This window comes from Chelonia mydas, chromosome 1, assembly GCF_015237465.2.
Source record: "Chelonia mydas isolate rCheMyd1 chromosome 1, rCheMyd1.pri.v2, whole genome shotgun sequence".
In the NCBI taxonomy this organism is placed as follows: domain Eukaryota; kingdom Metazoa; phylum Chordata; order Testudines; family Cheloniidae; genus Chelonia; species Chelonia mydas.
The window spans coordinates 158,837,605-158,864,116 of NC_057849.1; the positions used below are offsets into that span (position 1 = coordinate 158,837,605).

Genomic DNA, 26,512 nt, shown 5'->3' on the forward strand with positions numbered 1-26,512 from the left:
CGCAGTTAAGCCGCAGGCAGCGACTGTGCACCAGGCCTTGCAGCCTGAGCACAGGGCACCTCGTAGCCAAACACCCGCCTGCGCGGCCGCGCTCCCCCCCCGGCCCGAGGCAACTCCGCCGAGCCCAGCGGGCGCCGGCGCTGCTCGGGGCGGGGCAGGCGGGCCCCGCTTTCAGGCACAGGCTGAACGAAGCCGCGGCCTCGGGCGGGTTTCCGCAGGGCCGGAGGAAGACGCGGCCGCCTCTGCTACGTCCCCCTGATCTCTCCCCTCGCCGGGGGCCGCAGCGGTTCCAGGCCACCCCCGCCCCAGGCTTCGCAGCCGCCCGCGGCTCCCTCAGCAGCAGGGCCCGGGCCCCGACGCGTCCCCCGCCAACAAGGCCCCGCCCTGCGTCCGACTCCGTAGCCGAGCGCTTGGGCCTGGCCCAGCGCAGCCAGCCCAGGCTGACCTGGCCCCAGCACTACAGCTCCCAGCATGCACCGCTGCGGCTTGGGGTGACACGCTGGGGGTTTCAGTCCCCTCGGGCCGCGCTGCATGCTGGTAACTGTAGTCCGCCGTCTGGTAGACGCCTGCTCGTCTCCGCCCCCCTTGTGACGTAGGGAACAGAGGGAGAGGGTCCCGCCACCGCTAATTCCACCGTTGCTATGACTACCAGGGAACGGGCAGAGCCATGTTGTATAACGATGCGATTAGCTAGGGCTACAAATGGCGGGGGGTGGGGGGGAAGACGCTGGTGACCCGGATGTAAATGGCGCGCCCCATAGGGTGGGAGGACACAAGCCAGGAGTCCCGCTCGCGGAGCACGTGGGCGGTCACGTGACTGGACGGGCAGGGGGCGGGGCTGGGAAGCGGAGCGATGGGGGCCGCTCTGGACATCAAGCTCAAACGGGCCAACAAGGTCTATCTGTGCGGGGTGAGTGCGGGGCCCGGCCGCTGCCGCTGCCCGCGCTGGCTCCGGAGGGGGGGCCGCGGAGCCTGGCGGCGGGACGCCCGTTGTCCGCCTCGGTAACCGTCGAGTCCCGAGGAGGCCGGGGGCCGGGCTCGCGGGGGCGGGGGGTCGCGGGCCCCGGGGCGGGGCTGCGGGTCTCTGGCGCCTCCCGCCCCTGCTCCAGCCCCAGGGTGAAGCGCGGGCCGGGGCCGGAATCAAAACGCCTCGCCTGGCCCAGCTGGGGTCCCCCCTCCCCGGCTTGATTCAAGCCCGCGCTGCGCCCGCCCAGCTCCCCTCTCCCTGGCCGCCTGGGGGGCCGGGTTCCCGGCGCTGCCCGGCCGCGGGTCTGGGGCGCCGCCTGCCTGTCCCTCGCCGGTAGAGGGGACTGGTCCTGTACCTTCCCGGCCTCTTACCGGCCATCGGGCAAGTAACGGATGACTGAGCTCCTGCCTTCTGATTTCCGCTTCCCCCCGCCCGCGGAGAATGGAATGGTTTTGCTCTCTTGCGATGTCTTAAATAACAAACTTCCACCCTTCTAGCCTATCCCACCTTTTATCCGTTGCAAAATGAACAGGTGCCTATGTGGAAATCCTGCATTATACTGATCTTTTCGGAAAGATGCCACTCTGAAACCTTGCAGTTTACATGGCACATCAGACCTCCGATTTATACACTCGGTTATTCCCCTCCCACAGTCCCCTCAGACTCGCTGACCTACTGTCAATTATTTTGATATTAAATTATATTTATTTTTATGCTGTCCCCAAACTTAATTTTTTTTATATACCACAGACTTTTGAATTGGAAAACAAGTAACAGCTTTGTTGAAGGTTGTGACAGGGAGCGTGGAATGTAAATGTGGCTTTTGTTATTCGGGGTAGTGTATTTCCTTTTTTTGTGCAGGGACACTGGTGACTAATTTGAGGTGAGGGTTCTCCAGTCCAGAACCATTGACAGCACTTAGTCTCTGCAGCTACATTGAACCAAAAACAGTTAAGAATGCTTACTTGATGTTTCATTGCTGATCAGTTTTAGCTGAAGCAGTCAGTAATTGCATTTAAATCATTATAATAGAATATTAGGGTTGGAAGGGACCTCAGGAGATCATCTAGTCCAACCCCCTGCTTTAAAGGAGGACCAGTCCCCAATTTTTGCCCCAGATCCCTACATGGACCCCCCAAGGATTGAACTCACAACTCTGGGTTTAGCAGGCTAATGCTCAAACCAATGAGCTAGGGATTCCCTCTTGCTTATAAAGAACAAATCAAGTTGTGGTTTTTTTGTTTGTTTTTTTTGTTTTTGTTTTTTTAAATTAAGGGTCTGGCTGTGTTTGTATGTTGCCACTTTAAAGACATTAAAGGAAATGTATTCAACAAAGTTACCTTTAGTACACTGACGAGACAGGAGAGCAGAATGATCTGAGAACACAATGTTGAAAGAACTATTTAGTTTGCTGTGTGCTGTACTAGAGATACTGTATGAATCTTTGATCACGTATCCCTAGGAATAGTCAGTAAGTTAAAAATAAATCTGTTTTAATTAATCATGGGAGTTACTTGCATGGTGTAGGTTTTCTGTTCTTTTTTTAGAAAGTCACTTGTCACCACACTTTACACTGACATTAGCCAGTGGTAATAATGTCTTTTATTTATAGCACCTTTCATTCCAAAGAATCCCAAAATATGCTTTCACAAACACTACTTGTATAGGAATCCCTTCACCTACGAATGCTCATGTTGCACCCAAGTGGTGCTGTCTAGCTATGTAACTGCAGGTGGCAATATTACACAGTAGTTAAGATGGGGGAAAACAAATTACCAAATCCAGTTGAAACTGCGTTTGGATTTTAGGCAGATATATTAATGCCTTAATTAACCATTACAGCTTGCTGCATATTTTTGTCACTAATATAATTATATATAAAAACTATGTTAAAATAACAAGGTTGCAACGTCAAGCACTTCAAAGTTAGGAAATGACAGTATGAAGATTCCTTGGGCTACCTGAACTGGGCACCCTTATGCATATCTATTATAAGCTTGCTCTGTATTGCATAGGAATTCTGTGGCAGAGCCACCGGTAGAACCCTGTTATTTTGCCTCACATTCCAGTGTTTTAAATGCAAGGGAACATCTTTTCTCTTCTTGCAGCCCTCTGCCTCAATCACAGTCCGTCCTGTGCAAAGTTTATATCCGAATAGGGCTGTGCTGGAGGTGGAAGGGATTCGTAGAAGAATAGAATGCTTTGGCAGTTTTGGGCTGTAGAGAAGCCCATAGACATCTGGATAAGGATGCCTTAAGGTGGAACAGCTCCAGAGATCGCTCTAATTTATTCTGGGGGCATTACTGGATTTCAGAACAATCTAGACTATGAGAAGCATAAAGGTAGCTTAAAGGTACCTCTCCCATCACCACCCTCCTCTGGCTGTGACTTCAGTGCTGTGCCATCTGAGATGCAGCACAAAATCTGGCCTTCAGAGTCTGTTCCCAACTCTGCCAGAAGCAACTTTGTCTTACCTCTCAGGATATGTCTATGCTGCAATAAAAGACCCGTGGCTGGCCTGGGACAGCTGGCTTGGGCTTGTGGGGCTCGGGCTGAAAGGCTATAAAAAATTGTAGTGTAGATGTTGGGGCTCTGACTGGGGCCTGGGCTCTGAGACCTGATGAAGAGGAGAGTCTTGGGTTTAGGCTGCATCCTGAGCTCTGAATGTCTACACTGCAGGTTTGTAGACCCACAGCCCAAGCCCTGTGAGCCCAAGTCGGCTGACCTGGGCTCTGAGACTCAGTGCTATGGGGTTTTTTTAATCTCAGTGTAGACCTACCCACTGTTAGGAGGCATGCAAGTATCAACCTAAGGTAAGGGAATGAGGCCTTGGACAATTATGAAAGCTGTAAAGTGCACCAAATTATTAACACCAGTCAGTGGAAGATCTGAGACTCATGATTCCTTCCTGGTACTGATCACACCTTTCCCCAATGGTTAAAGCAGAATGAAACAGGAAGAGGAGCACTACTTATGCCAGCTAAGTAGTGGAGGGAGGGAAAATGTGGGGGAGTTCTTGTCCCACTTACTTTACCCCTTGCCTTCCCCTAGTTGAAAAGGGCAGCAGCTGCTACTAAGCCCTTCCCCTCTCTGAAGTTGTAGTCTGTGCCTTTGGACATGTCAGGGTTGCCAGCATATTAAAGATCTTTGGGGTTGGGGCATGCTCAATGCAGATGGAATGTTCAGAGATTTTTAGTTGCAAGCCTCAGACATGTTCCACTGAACATTTGCAAAAACAAAAAGACTTTTAAAAACTGTATCTTAATTTTTCCAATTCTGGGTTGGTTTTTCATGGGGACAGCAAAAAGTAGTTCTAACCTGAGCACTGCCCTGGTAAATATCAAGTTCCTGTGCAACACTCTGAAAGCGCTAAAGCTCCTAAAAGAAACTGTTGGAAAATATTTTTTTAACATTAGAAAAACTCCTTATTTTCCCCTAACCTCATTATCAGACGAGGTTGAACTGTTTTTGCTGAAAATGGCTGGAAAATGTCAGCCTGAAGCAGAGAACTGGCATTGAGATTCTCAGCCTAAATGGTTAAAGTTATAAGTAACTGAAAATAGGGGATTATAGGTGAAAGTGTAAGGTAATCTTAACTGTAGACTTTGTGCATGCTACACTAAGGCACTAGGCATTATAGCATCTAAGTGTGAAAACTTTGGGGTTTTTTTACACTAATGTACTATATATAACGGTTTTCATATAGGCTATGGTTCAGAAATAATGTCTTACTGAGCTTTTTGATTTGCTGTTTTATTTTGCTAGAGTGGGCTCTTCATTCTGAAGTTGGTTCCAGTGAACCAGTGTTGCCTGACATCCTACTTCCTTTTGGGAAGACCTAAAGTTCATTACTTAAGTTTCCTTTTCTTGTATATTTCTCTTCGTTGTATTTTTGGCAACGTTGGGCATAACCATAAAAGATACCTTTCATGTTGAATTCAAAGGGAGTTACAGGTGCTTAGCACTACCCTGGCTTTGGTCCAGTGTTATGACATTCAATTTCTGCTCTCTCAAATACACCTCAAAATTCATCTCAAAAAAGGGAACTCTTAAAATGATTGGAACAATTCCTACTCTGAGTATATGATCCTTTTTTCATTAGCAGCTACCATGTATCAATTATGCAATTCAAAAGGACGTCACAGCTCCATTATTTATTTTATATATATATATATATATATACCTTTAACACCTAGAATCCCCCATTGAGGATCATCATGCTAGACAAGTAACAAAAAAGACAGTCCTCTGCTTTAAAAAGCTTACAGGGTAGGTATCAGGCAGATGAAACCAGGGCGTTGAAATACTAAAAATTTTGGTTCCATTCTGGTTTAGGTTCATAGGTATTTCCTAAGTGTCCAGTTTGGTTCCGGTTCAGACACTAACTTAGAATGATGGTTCGGTAACTAGTTTAGCCACCATTTGAACCTGTTCACATATGTTTCTGGAGATTAATGTGTCAATGCAAGCATAAGAGTATGTAACTCCTAGCAAAAAATACACTGATAAATATTTCTTTGTGTAGAAAAAAGTAATTTTTTTCTACAAGTTGTACTGGTGCATGCAAATAACATGCTCCAGAACTCAGTCAGTCGTGAAGTGACAAAATGAATTTCAGCACAGAAAATGCCCTTTCTATGCTGACTTGCATAGCAGGGACAAGCACTCAGCAAGAAGTGTGAGTAGACAGAGAGGACAGGGAGGTGTTCTGCCATGATAAAATCCCCAAAGTGTGCGTGTTGGAGAAGAAAGAAATGAAAAGTCCTCTAAGTCTGAATCTAACAACAGTAGCTCCAATAACAGGGTATATTTGGGGAAAGTAAGAGTATGGCTAGGGATTTGCGCGCTAATAAAAACTGTCTGCCTGTTGCCACAAAGTGTTGGGCTGGAATAATGAGCTCTTTAGGGCAGATGGAACAAAAAATCACTTTGCTAGTTTATGGGGAAAGCTCCTGGCAGGGAAAATACCGAGAAAGGGGGATGGACTAAGGAACAGGCAAGCAGCTCTGGCTTCCTTAGTCAATAAAGGCCCTATAGACAAAGGGAACAATCCAAGGAGCGAAAGGCAGAAAGAATTTTCAGTCAGTCTTGTAGTGAGAAATAGTCCCAGAAAGTCATGGACCTCTGAGACTTTGGAATTCAGCAGATTGTGAACTTCCCTGAGGCTAGGGTGGGACTTTTTGGGTGAGCCCTTGAGCAACCTAGTAATGAGAGGTTTCAGAGTAACAGCCGTGTTAGTCTGTATCCGCAAAAAGAAAAGGAGGACTTGTGGCACTTTAGAGACTAACAAATTTATTTGAGCATAAGCTTTCGTGAGCTACAGCTCACTTCATCGGATGCATTCAGTGGAAAATGAATGCATCCGATGAAGTGAGCTGTAGCTCATGAAAGCTTATGCTCAAATAAATTTGTTAGTCTCTAAAGTGCCACAAGTCCTCCTTTTCTTTTTTCTAGTAATGAGAGAGTTGCTGAATAAGATGACATATTTGATGCTGCATTATGATGACTGGGTAGAGCCATAGCACTAGTGTGCTATGGAGATCCCATCCAAATGCAAACAGCTGCAGACTAAACCCGCCAGCAGCAGCAAACAGCTGTTTCTGAGTGTTTCTACTCTGTTAGATCAGTTTTTCTTCACTGCCCAATTATACCAGCACTTCCTATGATAGCTGCGTTTCCTAATTCCTGCAGGTCCTCTTCTGGCTTCCTGTGCTTCAGCTTCTCATGCTGTGATCCCTGAATTGCTACTGCAATTCCTTTCTCTAAACCTTTATTATATTAGACTTGTGACCCAATTTCTGTTTAGTACTGACACTTCTCCACTGTTAAGGGAAAAGTACTGATGCCCTGGCAGCTACCAGCTGAGCATTATGTAACTGTATTTCTTAACTGGTGTGAAGTACAATCATATTGAACCATTACAACTTCAGCATTAACTGAAGCTCACATGCTCATCATTTTCCACTTTGATTACTGTAACCTACTCTTCATCGGGCTCCCAGGACCCACATCAGCCCCCTGGAGTCCATACAAAATACATCTGCTAAGACTTTGCCCACCATTCTGACCAGATCAACACTCTCCTGTCCTTGCTTCTTTGATCCTTCCACTGACTTCACCATATTAAGTTCAGACTTCTTATGATCATCTTCAATATCCTGCCTAGGTTTATCCCTTTCAATTTATCCAATTTTTTTTTATGTTGCTACTCCCCTCTTCTTCACTTCACCTCCACTCCACTTGAAACAACAGCTGTGAAGTCGGTTGTCCACTTCTTTTACAACAATACTTTTCCCCTGCTACTATGTATTATTACCTTCCTTGAACAGGTCTGCAGAGCAATCCCCTCTCCTCATTTAAATCCCTTCTGAAGGACCGCTTCTTCAACACCCATAGAAGCTAGCTGACCAAGCCATTTATTTACACATGTCATTTATTTATAAGTAAATTGCTCATTTATGTGGTGGAAAGATGTTGAATACTAGGATGGAGGGGCATACAGATGCTGGAACAAAATTTGAGTTAGGGTAAGGGGAAGAAGAGAGATTTGAATTCTGGAAGCAGATTGGGTGGGAGTGGAGTTTAAAGAGACTTCTGCCTGCCATCACCTTGATCACTTAACTTGTATTTTGTATCCTTTTCCCCTGCCTCCTCTCCATCAATATGTCTTTTCAGACTGTGTGTTTGGTGAGGCAGGAACTGTCTTCCTTGGCACTTGGAAATCACCTAAAATACTTTGGGTGCCACTGCAGTCTGAATTCTAGCAAGTGAAGAAACTGATAAAATCAATATGTTTTACTTGTCACCTTTCCCTTGGTAGGAAGTTCTTTCTGGAGTGGTGGTCATAACAAGCAAAGATGCAGTCCAACACCAGGGTGTCTCCTTAACGATGGAAGGATCAGTAAATTTGCAGCTCAGTGCCAAAAGCGTTGGTGTGTTTGAAGCTTTCTATAACTCTGTTAAGGTAAGAAATATGTAGATTGGTTTCTTGGATACAAAAGTTGTGTCTAAACCAAATCTCTCCTTAGTAATTCTACTTCTTTATGGTTGTGTCTTACTTCAGTGCATGCAGGTAGTTTAATATTTTCCCAATCACTGCCATTATCTAGCATTACACTGTGAGCTTCAGAGGCAGAAAAATGTTTTAAGACAGACCCAGCCTAAGTAATCACAGAGTTAAAGAAACTTTGTCAGGATATTTACTGCTGTAATGTGCCATGCCATTTGCATGTAGCTGTAACTGGCGTGAGAAGCACGGTCCTGCAAGGGGAAAATGTGTAAAACTGTTCTAGAACTGAATTCTTATAAATAAAGTGAATGTGAGGGCTCCAAGCAAAGCTGCAATGAGAAGCCTGTTTTTAGTTATATAAAATATCTCTTCCAAATGTGAGCCCTAAGCAGCTTGGTAGTTTACTTTTGAGAGGAGGGGAGAAATACTTACTCTGAAAAGAAAGAAAGCCTCCGTCAGTCTATTCTGCTTCATGTGTCAGCAGAGATGAGCCAAAATGCCAGGTTTGAATAGTTCCAAACTTAGGGGAGATCCATGTTTTCCCCAACAAAGCATTTTCAAGCAATCAGAACAGGAATTTTAATTCCATTTCAGCTTTTGAAGTTTTTTAACTTCAAATGTAAGTTGCTTGATTAGACAAATGACCTTCGAACAGTAATTGGGGGGCCATTGTCTTATCATTGGCATTGGGTGTTGTAGCAATTTAAAACAAAAATGTTTTGAAAAGAAAAATGAAAAATCACAAGGGAAAATAAAATGTTTGTCAATGCTCTATTTGATATTAAACTAATTTCTCTGCTCTGGGAGTGCATGTATTTTATTTATTTATTTTTTGCTATTCCTACTCTGTTGTCTTTTAATTGATGGAGGCACATTTCATGAGATTTTGCATGCTTCTCCAGTCGAGCGCCAAACCATAGTTTGTCATTGTTCCAACAACATTCTGATGCTAAATATATAGTTTACCTTTGGGAGCCCTTCTTCTCTCCAAGAGCTAACAGCTCAACTGGCATATACACATACAGACTCCTTCTGCTGTTAAGGTTTGTGATTTTGATAATGGAACAAGAAATGTACTGCTTTCAAAAGTGTACTAGGTTCTACTTGTTAGCTTCTTAATGGGCTTAGCCACCAGTCTGACACAGATGCAAAAAAATGTACAGACTGTCATGGTAAGAAACATTAAGTAAGACCACTTTTTACCACAGTATGAGTTTGTAGAGAATTGTTTGTAGGGGACACAGACACTTGAATTTTGAGATATTTGGAAAGGCTGATAAGGTTTCATGTGGCTCTGTTATTGGGCAGTTATGAAGCAGACTGCTTTATTTTAAACTTCTCAATGTTTATCTTTACAGCCTATTCAAGTTATCAACAATACCATAGAAATGGTAAAACCAGGAAAACTTCCTAGCGGCAAAACAGAAATTCCTTTTGAGCTTCCATTGCATATGAAGGGCAACAAAGTTCTATACGAGACATATCATGGTGTTTTTGTCAATATTCAGGTGAGACAGTTTTCTGCGTTGGGAAAATGTGATGAACTTGCACTGTCTGCAGGAACTATACTCTGAGAAACTTCTCTAATTGCACTGTGGGAGGAAACTATCTGGTGGTACCATAACTGTATGTTGTCAATATTTTTGGTTTTGTCAATTTTGTGCAGTTCTTGCAATGATCATGTACAGTAACTAAAAATTAAAGGTCCTTTAAATTAAAATTCATGTTCCAGCTGTGGGGGATTTTTTAAATTTATTGAAACGCTAGTAGGAAAAGATTATATATTGGTTCAAACATTTCCCAAACATCCATCATTGTGGTATTTGGGTGTACTTTACATGGCTTAAATTGAGTCAAAAGTTCCACAATTCCTTTCAGCTCACAGCTGTTGAGACCGAACAAAAATTGTCCCATTAGCTAAGTGTCCAGGATTTAGTACCTCGGAGACAGTGGAAGGCCTGTGTGAAGAGAAACACTTTGGATTTCTTTCCAAAATGGCATAACAGCCCTTTTAAGATCTCAGAACATTATCAGGAGATTATATAAAATCTCCATAGGCTTAAAAATTATGCTTGCACTTTTAAAACAAAATATTTGGGATTGTTTTTTCCTAAGTAGGAGTTTTGGTTTTTGTGTTACTTATATCCCCTGTTGCAAGGATCATCAGATACAGCCTTGGAAATGTAAGAAAGAAGAACAAACAAAGTTACTGGGGTTTTTTGTTTTGTTTTTTGCTTGAAATAAGTTTTGTCTTAAACAAAGAAGGGATCTATACTGTTCTTCACCCTTTCACATCTATATTTTTTGGGGTTTTTTTTAACATAGGGCCATTTTATAAATTTAGAATCAAGAGGGATTGATTCATTCAGTAGGTTCAAATATGAAGTATAGTGTGACAGTGATATCCTAGCACAGGATATTGTATTATACCTGTTTTACACATTTAATGGTTAATAAGATACATTGCCTGAGTTAAAACTCTTTCTTTAGTCTCTTCATTTCATGTAGGAGCTGTTATTAGTTTATGGGATGGGGTCTGTGAGACCTTCTCTCCTCCCTGCTGGAGGTGTCAGCAATGTGACACTACCTCCATCACTCCTCAACTCAAGGAAAACCCACTCAAGTCAGGCTATCAACAAGACTCGGTTCCCCAGAAGCCGAGAAGGGCCAGGAGGAGACATTGGCCAATCAGGAGCCAGCAGATCAGTTAAGAGAGCTTTCCTGTTCCCTCACAAGGGGAGTGCTGGGTGAGATATACTGAGGAGCATTTCCTCTGTCCTATCCCAGAACGCCAGGTCCAGATCAGGGCCTTGACTTAAAGTAACCAAGTGCTTGCCTCTTACATTTATTTGTTAGTTTGTTTAATGGCAGAGACAGCCAAATTCAGAATTTAACTGTTTAAAGACTGATGACAAGATTATGGCATGGGCTGCCCTGCTTTGGAATGGCTGCCACATCTTGTGAACTGAGGCAGGAAGCACTTGTAGTGCCATGCTCAGCCAGCAGGGAATGCAGTGGAGTAGCTACACCTGTGACAGTTTCTTTTGTGTACATTATAATATTTTCTAACTCTTACAAGTTCCTACATAATAAAGTATCTCCCATTTTATGCACTGTCTGTAGTGTTTTATACCCCAAAAGAAAGTGCTTACAGTTAAGTGTCTTTCGATGAAACTTTAACATGACAAGTTATACAAGTGTTGCCAAGATACTTTTTTTAAAAATACCAAAACAGATTGACCCCTCAGTTATCTGTTAGAGAGGAGTACAAATTCACTCAGGACAGGGCTACACACTGTTTTGGAATCTGATATCCTATGCTCATATGTCACCAACATCCATTCCTGATTTGGTGGCAGCTTGCTACATAAGATGATGCAGTCTCTCTCCTTTCTTTCCCAGGGTCAGGTACAGTTTTTCCTAATTTTTTTTTTGAAGAGAAGTCTCTTACGAATCTTGGTAACTTGTATGAAATAAAAGGGGACAGAAAAATATTTCTGCATTACATCTTATTGAGTAAATCTTACAAGAAGAGGAGGAGAAGGAGAAGGGTGTATGCAGACTATTACAGAAGGACTTAATAATCCATTAGTTAATTGTAATCTATAATTACTTTTATAGTATAAGGAGTGGTGAATGACATGAATTTGGTTCATGAATAAGGGTTGCACCTCTGTTACCTTTAGTGCCAAGTAGAAGTATGGCCATGTAATATCACAGCTGAGTTTTACACATACAAGCCACAAAATTGAAAGCTCTGGTCCCTTAGAAACCAAACCTCTTTGCTTGTGCATATTTCCTATGACTTTATGTAGCAACAGATTACCTACCACATTGTATGCACATTTAGGCAGACAGTTACTGTGGGAAGTTCAGCTTTGAATCTTTTGATTTTTGTATTAAATGTTTTTACCATAATGTTGCATTAATATTAGGTGGGGGGGGTTTCTAACTGAAAAGTTTTCCTCTGGTTAATGTGATGTAAGGAGGCGTTTTGAAAATCTGGTCTTGAACATATATATTTTTTGTACTAGTGGGAGACTCCCCCTCCCAGCCTCCCCCCCGCCCCCCGAGAAATTTTATGTTTATCAAGATAAAGCTCAGAGGAATCCATTAAAACAAATTACCTTCAGAGAGATGCTTTGCACTAGAGTACTAGTAAAGAATCACCAAAATCTTCACATCTGCCCCCCCCAGCCATTGCTGTGAGTATATAGGACAAAATAAACTAATAAAAACTTACTTTTTATAACTGAACCGAGAGACTTGCATAGAACACTCTTGATGAAAGTGTATTTTATCAACCTGTTGAGATGTCAAAAGTAATTTCAAGAATATTCAGAGTATAACTATAAAATGCTGCATACACAGATATCATGTCCCAGATAAGACAGGTTTAATTCCAACCTATAAAGTACTGATGAGACAACAGCTAGAATACTGCATTCCATAATGGGCACCTTGGTCCATTAAAAGATGGTTATGATTGTAACAAAAACTAGAGACAAAGAGACTGGCTTTGAAGTAAATTTTTAGGTGAGGGGAGATACCTTATGCTCTCAATCCTGCAGCTAGATCCATATGGGCAGAGTTCCATTGACTCCAAGGAGCATCCATACAGGCGTAAGTATCCACCCACATGGACTCACCTGCAGGTTTGCAGGCCAAGAGTGCAGTTGGGTAAACTACAAATAAGGCAAGACAGAAGTCTGCAATTAATTGTAGGGTGTAAGTATCAAGGAAGGGGAGGTACTGTTTAGAATTATCCAAGGAATACAATTTAAGAGTAAAGAGATTTTTAATATCAGGGAATAACTTCTTAACAGTGATGTCTGCTAAAGTGTCAAGTAATCTCCTAAAGGAAGGAAACACAATTGCTTGAATTATTGAATCACTAAAAACTAGACTGGGAAAAACACTAAAAAATATAGAAAGGGAACAGTTCTGCTTTGGCAAGGGGATATACTAGGAGTGACCAAGTCACATCTCTTTCATCTCTAATTTTTGGCCCAAATCCTGGATTCAGTTAAGTTAATGAGCATATTGTCCACTGACTTCAGTGGGAGCAATATCTGGCCTCCTATTTTAAACTTCAGGCATGACCCATATTTTTCTTGAGGGGTGGGAGAAGGTGTTGAGCACTGAGCATGCTTGTGGTACTTAAATTATTTTTCACACACACTCTTCTGTTGATCCCAGGTATCTGAAAGAATCTTCCCAGTTCTTTTTCTGACTCTTTTTATGCACTTATTGATAAAAGCTGAAAGGTCATTTGACTCAGCAGACTATTGTCTCTTTTCCATCGTTATTTCTACTGTTATGATCATGCATATTATCAGGATTTTCCATCATAAGTATAATTGATGTATCTGTTCATTATGAATCCTGTTGTATCCTGTTGTATGTTCATGCAAATAGCTTCTCATTCAGCTGCAGCAGCTGCTTTAAGGTAGTATTCTGTTTTTTTGTAATTTGTTTTTCTAACTTCCTGGCAGTAGGATACTAAATCTTTTGTTAAGCATTTTAAATTCAAGAGTTTTTTACCAGAAAAAACAGACAAGAGACTTATGTCATGAGACAACACCTATTCGTAAAAAGCCTTGGATAGAAATATGATAAGCAACTATATTGCCAGAATAAAACTCATTCTAGTCTGTCTTATGCATGCACATGCATATTTTAGATATTTTCCCCTTTTGCAGAGCAAACAGTGTGATCTTGTACATCAGACTTTTCAACATAGCCAAGCAGTGATCATCCTTCCCTCTTCTGCTTGAAATACCCTGTCTGAAGAGCCATTACTCCATTTTCAATACTAACCTTGCTAAAGGTTCATTTATATTGAGAAAGCAGCTGTAAAAGGAGTTTATCCTTTCTCCCAACCAGAAACAGCGATGTAGAGACCTGTTTGCTCTCTGTACTTTGCAGAGCTGAGGAACTTATCCTCTTAAATTATTTAATTGTCCTGTTACTGATAGGGATAAAGGAAAATACCTGATATTTTAAAAATAAATTAATGTATTTACAGATTGGCATTATGGGTGAGCTATCAGTTTGTTTTGTTTTTAAAAGAGGAGAAAAATTCCTTTTTCTACAGATTATCTAAATCAGTTCTCTCATATTGAACTTAAGTCTCTGAATTCCCTACATTTACTCTGGGCTTCTTCACAGTACGTCCCTCTACCCTTCAAAAATAAAAAGCATGTGTAATTGTTAGCCATGCCAGTCAACAGTAGACATTGACGATATTTACTTAAACTATATACTTTTGCATATGGCTAGTTTGTTTCTAAATTTTATATCCTATTGACAGCGCTTATGGTGAAAGGCTTCCTTTTCTTAATGTTGATGTTTCCTTTACCTAGTCCTCGCCTTGGCTTTCTTCCTAATATAACATCTGTTGTCTGGCACGTCTTTTGCAAAACAATACCAGCCTACAAGTTGAGTTGCTTTCTGTAATCCAGATATTTTGTTTATAATCAGTACGGATTGTCTTGTAAGGTATGATTTTATTGGTATATATGTTACCTTTGGCCATTCTCCTATCACCTGTCTCCTACTCAGTTACCCATTTCCCCCTCCCGGTCCAAAATAAGACTTAATAAAAAGGTCCAGATCAGGCCTTTCCTTAGCTTTTCACCACCTTTCAGAGTCATTGTTTCCTGCTCTGCTGTACCACCCCAGAAATAAAATGAAATCTGACTTCCAAGAACAGTTTTTGTATAGAACACACTAATATCTGTTAAAATGGATGTGCAGAGGAGATTTGATCCAATGTCTAGGCTTTGGGTAAGAAGCTATGTGCTGCTTAAAAGTGTTTCAGTAGTTTAAATAAAAAAAATGAAATGAAAACAATTTATAAAGCCAAAAAGTGAAGTGGTTAAAATGTTTTTATTGTCCAAATTGAGAGGTAAGGTAAACACAAATTGTGAACAGTATATAATTTTTTAAATTCTCGTTTAGAATAATCAAAGATGTCATTAGCAGACATCAAAGATTTTTTTTTTTTTTTTTTTAATTTCATACAATTCCAACAGATGACCTGAGTTGTTGTTGCAGTGGTTAGGGATTTGAGAGATGAGGGTTCAATTCTCTGCTCTGCTACAGACTTCTTATGTGACCTTGGCACTTAGAATCTCTGTGCTTTAGTTCCCCACCTGGAAAATGCTACTTCCCTACCTTACAGGGGTGTTGTGAGGATAAAAAACGCTAAAGATGATGAGGTGCTTGGATTGTACTGGGCTCAGACAGGTACCTTAGATCAGTGATTTTCAATTGGTGGATTTCATCCCCCAAGGAGATCAGGAAAGGGAATTGAAGGGTGGGCATTGCAAAGTGTTCTGGGTAGGGAACATATCTTTCTATTATGTGATCAGCATTGAGAGCAATCAGGCCTGGTCCTGAATGAGGTCTCTGAGCATTATTGCTGTACAGATATTCAATGGTTACACTTTAAGGTTCAGCTTATAAAGAGCTGATAAATGATTAATAGATGTTATAGGGTTGTTAGATACATGAGTATTACATTGATATTGATGGTTATAAACAACCTGTTGGACTCTACAGCACTCTATAACCATTGATTAACAATTTATTGAAGAATATATAAGTAGCCTACTGACCTTTTAATAAACTACTTATAAATGGAATGTTAATATAAATAGCCGGTGAGACTTTGTGTTTATAGAATGATTTCTCTCTAAGTCCATGTTGGAGATGGAAGAAAGCTTTGATAAGACTCTTCTATCCCCCACTCTTTCTCACAGTATACCCTTCGGTGTGATATGCGACGTTCTCTACTGGCCAAGGACCTGACTAAGACTTGTGAATTCATTGTCCACTCGCCAGTAAGTTGGAATATAGAGATATTTAACTCTCTCAACTAGCTGAGATTTTCACCTCTGCAGTTTTGTTCTGTTTAGCAAAGTTTGGTGCCCAGTCTTGTATGATGATGTTCACAAGATGTAATGGTGTAACTTGTATGTGTACCTCCTATATTAACAAAGCATAAGACCTAAGGGGTGGGGTGGGGGGAGGGAGGGAAGGTTGGTGTCGTGCTTTCTTTTATGTTTTGAAGTTAGCAATATTCAGGTTTCAAGCATTTGTGTTACTATTTGTATTACTGTGGCACCTAGCAGCCGAGACATGAACTACGATCTCATTGTGCTATACTTTAGATAACCTTTTCACCTTAACTTCTTTTAAACTTACTCTTCTAACTGACACAAATATGTTTTGGATGATGAGCTTGCTATGTTGTGAAAACCTCCTGTTTCCTCACTCAGTCCTCCCCTTCTCTCTCCCTGCTTGTTCGCTTCATCTCCTAGATACATACTGCTCTACTCAGTATCTAGATACTGTGGTGATGTGTGCTCCCATAAGTACTGTATCTTTTGGATGACCTGATCTCTCTCTCTCTCTCTCTCTCTCTCTCTCTTTCTCATGCTCCCTCCCCCAGGTGCTAAGCATCCAGAACTCCCATTGGAGGTTGAGAGCTTTGGGTGCTCAGCATCTGTGGAGGGAAGATATCAAGCCTCTTGTATTCAAATGCCTAAATTATTGATTTAGGTCCCTTACTCTAGGTGTGGAAATAGGCCTGCATCAAGTTGGAGACAAGTTTACAGCCTCTTAGAGTCTGTCTACACTGCAGTTAGACACCTGTGGCTGGTTTGTGTCAGCTGACTTGGGCTCGGGGTAAAGGGCTGTTTAATTGCAGCGTAGACGCTTGGGCTGGAGCTCAAACTCTGGGGGGTCCCAGAGCCGAATGTCTAGTCCAGCCAGCCGTTAGTTTTTAATTGAAATGTAGACATACCTACAGGGACCACATAAAGCTGGTGTCCTAAACGAGTTGTTCTCATCAAGTTGTTCACAGATAGTGGTAGGATCAGAAATGACTGTTGTAACTAATGCCTTCGTTCTGCAGTTAGTTCTGTGCAAGTGGACCCTTGCACCTGTGTGAAATTTATTGCAGAATCAGGGCCCGCATTTTTAGCTGTATGGCATGAACATGTTTTGCCTTTCATCATGAAAATGGGTGCAACTGTGATATCTATTGATTATAGATGTGGTGTGCAGAGCACATGTACAAGCAATATAATCTGCGCAAATTTAACAAGCAAGATACATTTGCTTCCACCCAAAACTTGCTAGAACACACATGATGCTTAGCTCCTTTAAGGAGCTCTTTAAGAAGAGCTCTAATATACTTAAAGATGTTTTGTTCCCCTCGTCATCAGTGTTGAAAATGAATACAGTAGAACTTCAGTAACATGCACAAAAATTGCTCCTATCAGCAAAGATTTAATAGCAAGACATTGTAGAGATCTTGTTCCTACATTTTGTAAAATGAAAAATTATACTATGCTACATTTACTAGTACATTATGAAGTATTATAAATAAGCCACCGTTATCAAAATAATGACCAGCTTACATATTACGCAGTATCCTTGCTTTATTTCTTGTTCAGAGTATAGCACTCATTAGTTCACAAAATTCAGTAATTCCCAGTCAGTGTGAATTAAGTTCTACTGTACATAAAATTCTCACTGTCAGTACACAATATTATTTCCCTTAACCTTATTTCCTTTGCCAGAATTCGTCAACTGTATTTTCCCATTACTGAAAATGTGTATTTATTTATGGCTGGCAGTTTCCCAGTTTTGCTGTTGTACACAAGAAACTACTATGGACACAAAGTAATGGAGAGTAAAACAACTGCAAAGTTCAAGTTGGGCCTTCTGATGATGATACAATACTGCACCAACTCCCAACAGTGCACAGCTGGGACCCTCATCACTGATTGGCACATAACAAATCCTTACACTTATTTTAAATGGAAGCTTTGCTGAAATGTGAATGGAGCTGAACAAACATAAGGCACCTCATTGGGATGAGGGTGAAGAGAGGCAGTTACTGAAAATTTAAAATGACAATTATGTTCTCCTTTCTGCACAAAGTGTCAGACTGCTATTTCAGCAGCAATTCAGGGCCTTTTAAGTCACTTTAAACTTACTTTCTACAGTAAAACCTAAACTAGGAGGTTGTTAAATATTCCAAATATATAATTAAAAAAAAAAAAAACATAGGTCCTCAGCTGGCAAAATCAGAGGAACAACACTGAATTACACCAGCTGAGGATCTGACCCAATAAGTTTAAAAACAGCTCCTGGGCCATAACCTGCTTCTAAAAGAGCTCTCGCTGGGCGGAGTTAGGGAGTTCAAATAGTGCAGGTAGGGAACTTCAGATAGAGAGGGTTAGAAAAACAATCAATATGCTCAGGATAACAGAGGAAGTGCATATATAACTTTCCCTACTATTTTCTCAAATCTGCTTACTAGGAGGGCTGAGTAATACTGGAAGGACACATTGCATCAGACCTCACAAAACTTTTTTAAAAAAGCCAGCACTGATATGTAAAATCAAGAGCCCTACTTTAACAGCTTTGCAAGGTGTGCATTAGTTGGCTATTGGTTTAGAGCACTTAACCTTGTGACTCACAACACAGCATGCTCAGGGCAGGCACCAGTAGCCTAGTAGTTCACATGGCAAGGATAGTTTAGAATGTCAAAATGTGGTTATTTTGTAACACGTGGTGACTTGTGTTTGTTCCATGTCATAATCATGTCCTGTTTTCTTGCAACGTCTAATAGACTTTACATGAAATGGGTCAATTACTTATTAAAAGAATTACACTTAGTTCTCTAAAGACTATTTCAAAGTTAGACATTGTAAAGTGATTAGGTCAGCTTCTAAACTGGTCTTGCAAGTAATGGCATATGAAAAGGGATTCTTTTCATGATTCGAGGTGTGTACATTATGTAAACTCTATATACTGAGTGTCCAATATCAATCCTACCTTTTCATTACATTCCAGCCTCAGAAAGGGAAGTTGATGCCAAGCCCAGTGGACTTCACAATTACACCTGAAACCTTACAGAATGTTAAAGAGGTAAACCTTTTGTTTTAAAAAATGCTTTAAATGGTGTTGAGTGACTCTCTTGTCTCTAGTGTGAACTGGTGTGAGGAGCGAGATCAGTGGCTATTATTAGATTCTGCTCCACAGCTAGTCATAGTTCTGCCTCTCCTCTTTTGCCAGTTTTGATTCCTGACATGCTGAGCAACATGTTTAATGGACAGCACTGTCACTTGTTCTTTTGTGTTGATGCTGTATTGTTAACAGAGCTTTCCTCAGTAATGGTTACGCGTTATTTTTTTTATTTCCCCCTTACTGGGAACCAACCAAGTCAGTGGAATATGGTAGCCAAGAGCTCCCATTGACTTCAGATGAAGCTGTGAGTGCTCAGCACTTCTGTAAATCAGACCCTAGCATCTCAAGCTGGGCACCAGAAAATGAGGAACACACAATTAATCACTTTTGGCTTAAATGACTTGCCCAGTGTCACATAGCTATATGGTGACAGAGGCAGCGATAGAGTCCAGTTCTCAGGGCAGCATTCAACTACCTTAACCCTGAGACCCTCCTTTCTCTCCCTACAATCCCCTGACTCCTTCACTAAACACCTTCCAACTGCCACAAAAAATAAATCAGGTGTCCTACAGGCAACGGCCTCCTTCACTCAAGATCCCAATTCATCCACAGTCCATCCTGTGCAGGGACCTAGTGGGGAAAAAAATGTTACCATGTAATTAAAGACTGTATCACAATGCTTACACTCAAGGGGGCTCCATTAACATTGCACAGGCAAGCTTGATCCTGGCATTTTCTAACTTTTAAAGGTCCTGACTTTCCAACCTTAATAATCTTTTAATGTAGGGTTTTTATGTACTTCAGTAATTCTTATGCTGCTTTTTTCCACAAAGCGAGGTTTTGCCTACTTAGCATTCTCTATGCTTTTTGTGATTAGTCATGTGACTTTTTTCCCACTCTACATTTAGAGAGCCTCGCTCCCAAAATTTCTCATCAAAGGTCATCTCAACTCGACTAACTGCATCATTACACAACCACTAACTGGGGAGTTGGTGGTGGAGAATGCAGAAGCTGCAGTCAAAAGTATTGAACTACAGTTAGTACGTGTGGAAACCTGTGGTAGGTTGTTTCATGTAAATTAAAATCTGAATATACCACACTGGTTATCTGAATATTTATATTCTAAATGGACATAGCACGCTTGTCTAAAGCAGTAGTAGAAATCATTTCAAAAGTTACTTTTTGTGTATCAAAAGTATCTTTTTTTAGGGTGTTCAGATGTAATTGTTAAACAGTGGTAAAGTCAAAGCTCTAATGGGTAAAAGGAAGGGTGTTTGGTTTTTGGCTAATGCCTCCAGCCTTTGAACTATGTTCTATAACTTTCTAGTAGAATTAGTGCTACTTTTTTTCGTTCACCCCAATACTTGTTTTCTCCAGGTTGTGCGGAAGGTTATGCTAGAGATGCTACAGAGATTCAGAATATTCAGATTGCTGATGGGGATGTCTGCAGAAGTTTGTCTATTCCAATATACATGGTATTCCCCAGGCTGTTCACTTGCCCTACGTTGGAAACTACAAATTTCAAAGTTGGTAAGGACCCAGCTATTTTTGAAATATTGGTACCTTCAGAATCCATGTGAAACAAGGTGCTAGTTTCAGTTTGGTTTCTAGTGGGCAAGGGGCCACAATACAAACTACCACCACTGACACTAATGAGCAGCTTTGCAAGAGAGACCAAGGAGACCTTCTTACCAACAGAGGTGGTCCCATACCAGGGTTGAAGTATATTACCAGAGCAATGTGGGGAAATCAGCACTACTGTTCTTTGAACTGTACCTGTTGTGGATAAAGAGGACTCAGGCTCCAAGCCTGTCAGGCCACTAGCTTTAGGGAATACTAAATATACCAAGCAATTTGTCTCATTAAAAACCTCTATACCGTTCCTTTAGCTATAACCTTCTCCATTCAGAACTAAGTTCTCGATCTAGCATATATTGTTGTTGTCTTACTCTTAGTGGTTTCGTACGTAAGTGGTCTAAACTAGAATTAAACTAGTTATGACCAGAAAAATTCTCTGGGAGACGCAGTTTTAATGGCAAAGATCCGGTAGGGATTAAATATGCTGAACACCCACAGCTCTCAAGAGCAGCAGGAAATTCTGAGGGTAAAATGCTGAAAATTATCCCTTTCTGTCATCACTGACACACCCACCATTCTCCCAGTCACTCAGGCCTGGAAGTTGGGGGTTGTCTGTGACTCCACTCTATTGACTCACAGCCAGGCCATATCCAAATCTGTCAACTTCTTCTTCCATAGTGTTGCCAAGATTGTTTCTTCTTCGATGCACACCACAAAAACTCTTGTCTAGGCTCTTTTCTCCCTTCCTGAATATTACAGTTGCCTCCCTCCTTCCTGACAACCTCATCAAATATTCCACTTATGGACATTTAAAACGTTTCTGCTAAAATCATCTTCATAATCCGTTGTTCTAGCCAAGTTTTCTTCTTTTGAATCTATCCCCTATATCGTTTCTCCTTTTCCACTACATAAGCTTTTTGGGCTTGCGTTTAGGACCCTCCACAATTTAGCTCCTCCCTACTTATGTACCTTTGTATCTTAATATCATCTCCAATTACATTTCCTCTGTTTCAACAACTTTGATCATCCATTTTTGTGCTTCTCTTATATGTGCAACGCCCTCCTATGGATTTGTTTGGAGAACTACTACCCTAAACTCCTTCAAATTACTCCTCAAGATCTACTTCTTACTATGATGCCAACAGTAAATTACTAGCTAATAATGGCTAGACAGGTGGCTACCACTAATGCAATTAATCATATATTTTATGGAGCTACTTATATGCTGACAAATAGGCTGGAGAAGTTGATCATTTTATAGTGCCCTGTTGTTTTCTGCAGTGTTGAATCATCTAACAACAGATAATCCTAAACACTAAAAACAGCTTGAAAGATTTATCTAAGATGAAGGCAGCTGAGAGCAGGAGCCACAGAATTATCGTTGTTTCTACTGTACAATTTGAGTTAATACCAGAGCTCTCTTTTTCCCTAGAGTTTGAAGTTAACATTGTTGTCCTCCTGCATGATGATCACCTCATCACAGAGAATTTCCCACTGAAGCTCTGCAGGGTGTGAATATCCGGAGGAGAATTGCTAATGGAGGAACAAGGAAATTCTTCAGCTACCAAATGGAAATTCAGTTCATATCTTCAAGCTTATTTTAATTGAAGGACTAAAACATTTGCTCATCCCACTATTGACTTCTGTGTTGGAAGGGGGTGCATTTCTCTGTAACTCTTACCAAACACTTTGTCTATCTTCTGATATTATTAGTGAATGTGCTTTTCTGCTGAGACTCCTGCCAGGTATCTCTTTGAATTGGACAGCCGTGCCTCCCTTTCTCTATTTATTTTTCTTAAGAACCCTTAAGGGATGTATTTTACACATTCCTGTCATGTGTACAACACCCAGTAAGTTTCCATGATTAATTCATAATTTAACACTTGTGCTAACGCTTTAAATGTTTCCTTTATAAGGATCCTTGTATCTAAACAGCTAACAGGCCCTGCTATGTATTGGTCCTTGAAGGAGAGACTGAGATTAGATGTTTCCTAAGCCTCATCATCATATGGATGCTGAGAGACCTAATGTTCAGGAAATGTTTGGAGACCTTTTAATGAAGGGTGCTACAGAACTGGAACACAGTGTTATTGGATCAGCATCACACAAAGAATATGAAGTGAAAGGAAACTAAGTATGTTTCAGTTAGATTAGGAAGTGAATCTATTAATCAGGGGAACAACCTCAGAGCTAAAGCTTTTTATTGTAACAAAGTTGATACAACTATCACACTCTCGTTAACTTGGTCAGTTACTTGCATAAGTTCTACTGCAGTGCGAGGACCAACCTGTCAAAAGAGGTTCTAGCTTGCAGTTGTGGCAGACCTCCTGTGCTTGATTAGCCATTCCATGTTAATTTCTTCCCCCCCAACTACTGAGTTCTTTACCTACAATCTAGTTGTGGTGCGAAAACGTGGGTCCTTGCTTTGCTCTTGTGGCCATGAGAGCAATCCGATGAAAGCTGCTGTCAGTATGCTTGGCTGCTGTATTGTAGACTAGCTCCTTCCTATGCCTGACTTTATTGCCAGGTAGAATACTTTACTATAGACTGTATAAACATATTTATGTTTTGGCCACCCCGGTTAACCTTTTTTATGCAATATGGTATTATATGGGTAATTAACTATATCTGAGCCAGTTACTAGTTGCTTCCCCTTTCATTGGAAGGGTTAGTTGACATTTGCTGAATATGTCAAGACATAACTATATTAGGGGGTGTGGGGAAGGGGAAATGCGCCAAGCAGAAATGAGTTGGGTTTTTTTTATTTTTTTTATTATTTTTTTTTAAACTATTTTCTGATAAAAGCCCTCCATTGCTTTTTTTTAGTTAGCACATCTTTATTGGGTAGACACCCTTAAGCTGCCACAGCAGGAACTAAACCAGAAGACCATCTTGTTTTGGGGAGGTGGTGTAGGGTGGAAGAATTGTGTTTTTGATAATGTAAGAAAAAGTACGTATAAAGGCAAAGTGTGCTTTTTCTGAATATACATTTGCAAATGAAACCGTCAGGGGAGGGGGAGGAGGAAGAGGCACTGTAAAGCAAAATGAGCAGGCACCTAAAACGTTAACTCAATCTTGAAGTAAAGACACTTGACAAAACATCTGATTATGGCTTTACACCTCCCTTCATCCAACAGAAAAATACTAAATTTTCCAGCTGGCTATTCAGGCCTCTGCTCTGGCTAATGGCAAAATCCTTGTTCAGCAGTTTCCATGTTTTAGGAATAAAAACCTGAACGTCTAAAAATCTAGTTTAACAACTTGCAGTATCAGCACAACATTTTGGCATTAAATCGTTCAAAATCCTCTCCTTAGCCACTGCAAAAGCATTGTTTGCATGTGATCTGGAAATATTATTACAGGATCATTTGGGGGAAAATGAGGTCTGTGACTTTCAAAGAGGCAGGATGATACTAGACTGCTAGCTATTGGCCAGTACCAAAATGGCCATGTGAATTTACAGATTTTTAGGGATCTTTTGTAAGCATGTAATGAAAATCTAATGGAAACAATATATAAATAACACTACTATGAATCCTGCATTTAGTTTAGGGAGTACTGACATTTTCACAGCATATACAGACCTATACCCTCCAGCACAGAATTACACCAACCTAGATCATCCCACTGAAGTTCTTGTTCAGATGTGACACCTACTGGAGTGAGAGAGACAAACTATGAAGATTATTCTGGATCTGCTGGAGAGGAGAGCATGTTAAAGCTCCCAGTTAATCTCGCTACATGGATGATAGCCTTTCAGCTAGGAATATCAGTGTAATAGAAGAAACACTATTTTCCCTAGGGAATAGAGAGCACATACATCCTCCCCTTCCATTTACTAAGCCATTTGGCTGAAAAGATGCAGAGGGGGAGAAAAAGCTTGTCCTCCAAAAACTAAGCTATGATTAGCAGGAATTCCTGTGTATATAACCTCCCTTGTGCTTCACTGTACGTCTGTTTCTTTATTGTTCAGGTATGAAAGACTCTAGCTGGGTTCTTTGAACACAGTGGTCCAGATATTTTGTACTGTTTACAGCATAAACAATAGATTTTTGCCCTCATGTTGAGAGTGGGTAGATGGTAATTGGGGGGCCCCAGAACCTTAAATTATCAGGTTTTTTTAAAGACATTTTTTTTCCACTCTGCTGAATTAGGGATTGGTGGAAGCCCGAAGACTCTCATCTGTATTTTATTTACATTTTTCATAGTCTCTTTTCACCACTACAGAGGGGTTTGGGGCTTTTTGACAGATTAATCTTTACCATGAATTAAAGTTGATGACTCTGCTCATCTATACTCAAATGTTAGCAGAGCTGGTCAAATTCCAAGGCGCAACTTAAAATGTGACCTGCTGTAGAGTGACCGTTTCTTTACTTCTAGCAGCATTAAAACTGGAACGTAAGAAGCATCCAGAGAAGGCTGTGACTTCTTGACTTTTTCCTCAGCCCTCAATCATCTATTAATTCAAAGCCCTTCAGCAATATCCCATAGGTCAAATTTGAAAGTCCCCAAAACTCTGATCTCACTGAAACAACTATGATCTAGCACTTAAACCACAACCATTAAATACTGATTAACTTTAAACAAATCTCTTTACTTCAGACCATTAGGGAAATACCATTAAATCACAATCTAACTAGTTTTATTATCCTTTTCTAAATTTTGTTGAACATAACCAGTTTTCCAGACTATGGCCCTTCATATTAGTTCATGACCATAAGTCTGCATCCATGGAGTTTTGTCCTGCTCATTTCAGGAGACGTAGCTGTTGCTTGCAGTGAATTAATTTTTTGTCCATATAACCTATCTGAATTCTGAAGCAGTTTGGATTTTTAAAGTGAGCTACTGATGGTAATCACTCAGACTTCCCCTTTAAAGCTGGAAATTATATGTGAAGTAGCTTTTTCCCTTTCAAGTCTGTGGACTGGTCTGTAGCTACATCGCTTGAGGGTGTGAAAAAAACCACACCCCAGAGTGATGTATTTAAGCTGACCTAACTGCAGGGGTAGACAGCATTAGGTTGATGGATGAGTTCTCCTATCAGCCTACCTACTGCCTCTCTGGGAGGTGGATTTCCTACACTGAGAGCAGAACGCTTCTTGTCAGCATAGACAATATCTTCAGTGAAGTGCTACAGTAGTGCAGCTGCAACGCTGCAGTGTTTCAAGTGTAGGCAATCCCTCAGGTAGGTGGATTACCTATGCTGCCAGGAAAACCCCTACCTGTCAGCATAGGTAGTGTCTACACTGAAGAGCTACTGCGGTGCAGGTGCACTCCTCTAGCATTTTAAGGATAGATGAGCCCTGTGTAGCTAGGTCTGTCACATGTTTCTATGATCAGGGAAATCTCTGACTGTACTAGTTAGAAAGCTCATACTTAAAAGGATGGGATCTGTAATCAGCAATCCACCCTCAAAAGTACTTTGGACTGTAGCAAGGGAGAGGGGCAGTAGTAAATGTTTAGTACACGTCAACACCCAGCTAGCTCTTTGATGCTGGTTTTGCAGTTTCCAAATAGAAGACAGCCCTATCTAGCTGACTTCAAGTAAGTGAGATTCGGGAACTAGCATTGAGCAGTTTTCAAAGTTTTGCTTTTTTTAGTTCTGGAACGCTAGAATACACTTCTGCACCAAGAGGTGAAGTCTGCTGCAGTAGAACTGCAGAATACATGGAGTCCTTGCTGTAGTGAAGTCTTAGATACTATTGTGACAAGTGCTTTTTAAAAATGTGAATGAATACGCTAATCTTAGTCGCTGAAGGACCTGCACTGCAAAACCAGCAGCTCACAGATTCATATCAGCCAACACTGGGGGGCAAACATGGCCTATTCTAAAGTTGTGTTATTGGAAGTAGGGTAGTTGCTGATTGTGCAGGGGCTCTTAGGGTGAGGAGCTGCCATGTTCTTCCTACACCCTGCAACCTGCAACCCACAACAATGGAGAGGAGCTGGAAACACATTGTCATCACCAA

At 41.2% G+C, this 26,512-nt stretch overlaps 1 protein-coding gene across 2 annotated transcripts; it reads left to right on the plus strand.

Moving 5' to 3' along the window:
* Positions 1-643: 643 nt before the first annotated feature.
* Positions 644-24,957, plus strand: VPS26C (VPS26 endosomal protein sorting factor C). Of its 2 annotated transcripts, none has more exons than XM_037903989.2 (8): positions 644-910; positions 7,788-7,931; positions 9,335-9,484; positions 15,743-15,823; positions 18,852-18,926; positions 19,874-20,024; positions 20,343-20,495; positions 21,976-24,957. In XM_037903989.2, exons 1-8 carry the CDS (start codon positions 854-856, stop codon positions 22,056-22,058), a joined length of 894 nt encoding a protein of 297 aa, XP_037759917.1. In that variant the 5' UTR covers positions 644-853; the 3' UTR covers positions 22,059-24,957. The 2 variants fall into 2 exon arrangements, with proteins under 2 accessions (XP_037759917.1, XP_037759928.2); XM_037904000.2 differs by having other exon boundaries at positions 688-1,002.
* The last annotated feature ends 1,555 nt before the right edge of the window (positions 24,958-26,512 follow it).

Coding starts and splice junctions, on each gene's coding strand:
- VPS26C (XM_037904000.2), top strand. CDS start 703: ATGGCGGGGGGTGGGGGGGAAGACGCTGGTGACCCGGATGTAAATGGC. Junction 1,003..7,787: donor GACGCCCGTTGTCCGCCTCG/GTAACCGTCGAG, acceptor TTCCCTTGGTAG/GAAGTTCTTTCTGGAGTGGT. Junction 20,496..21,975: donor AACTACAAATTTCAAAGTTG/GTAAGGACCCAG, acceptor CTTTTTCCCTAG/AGTTTGAAGTTAACATTGTT.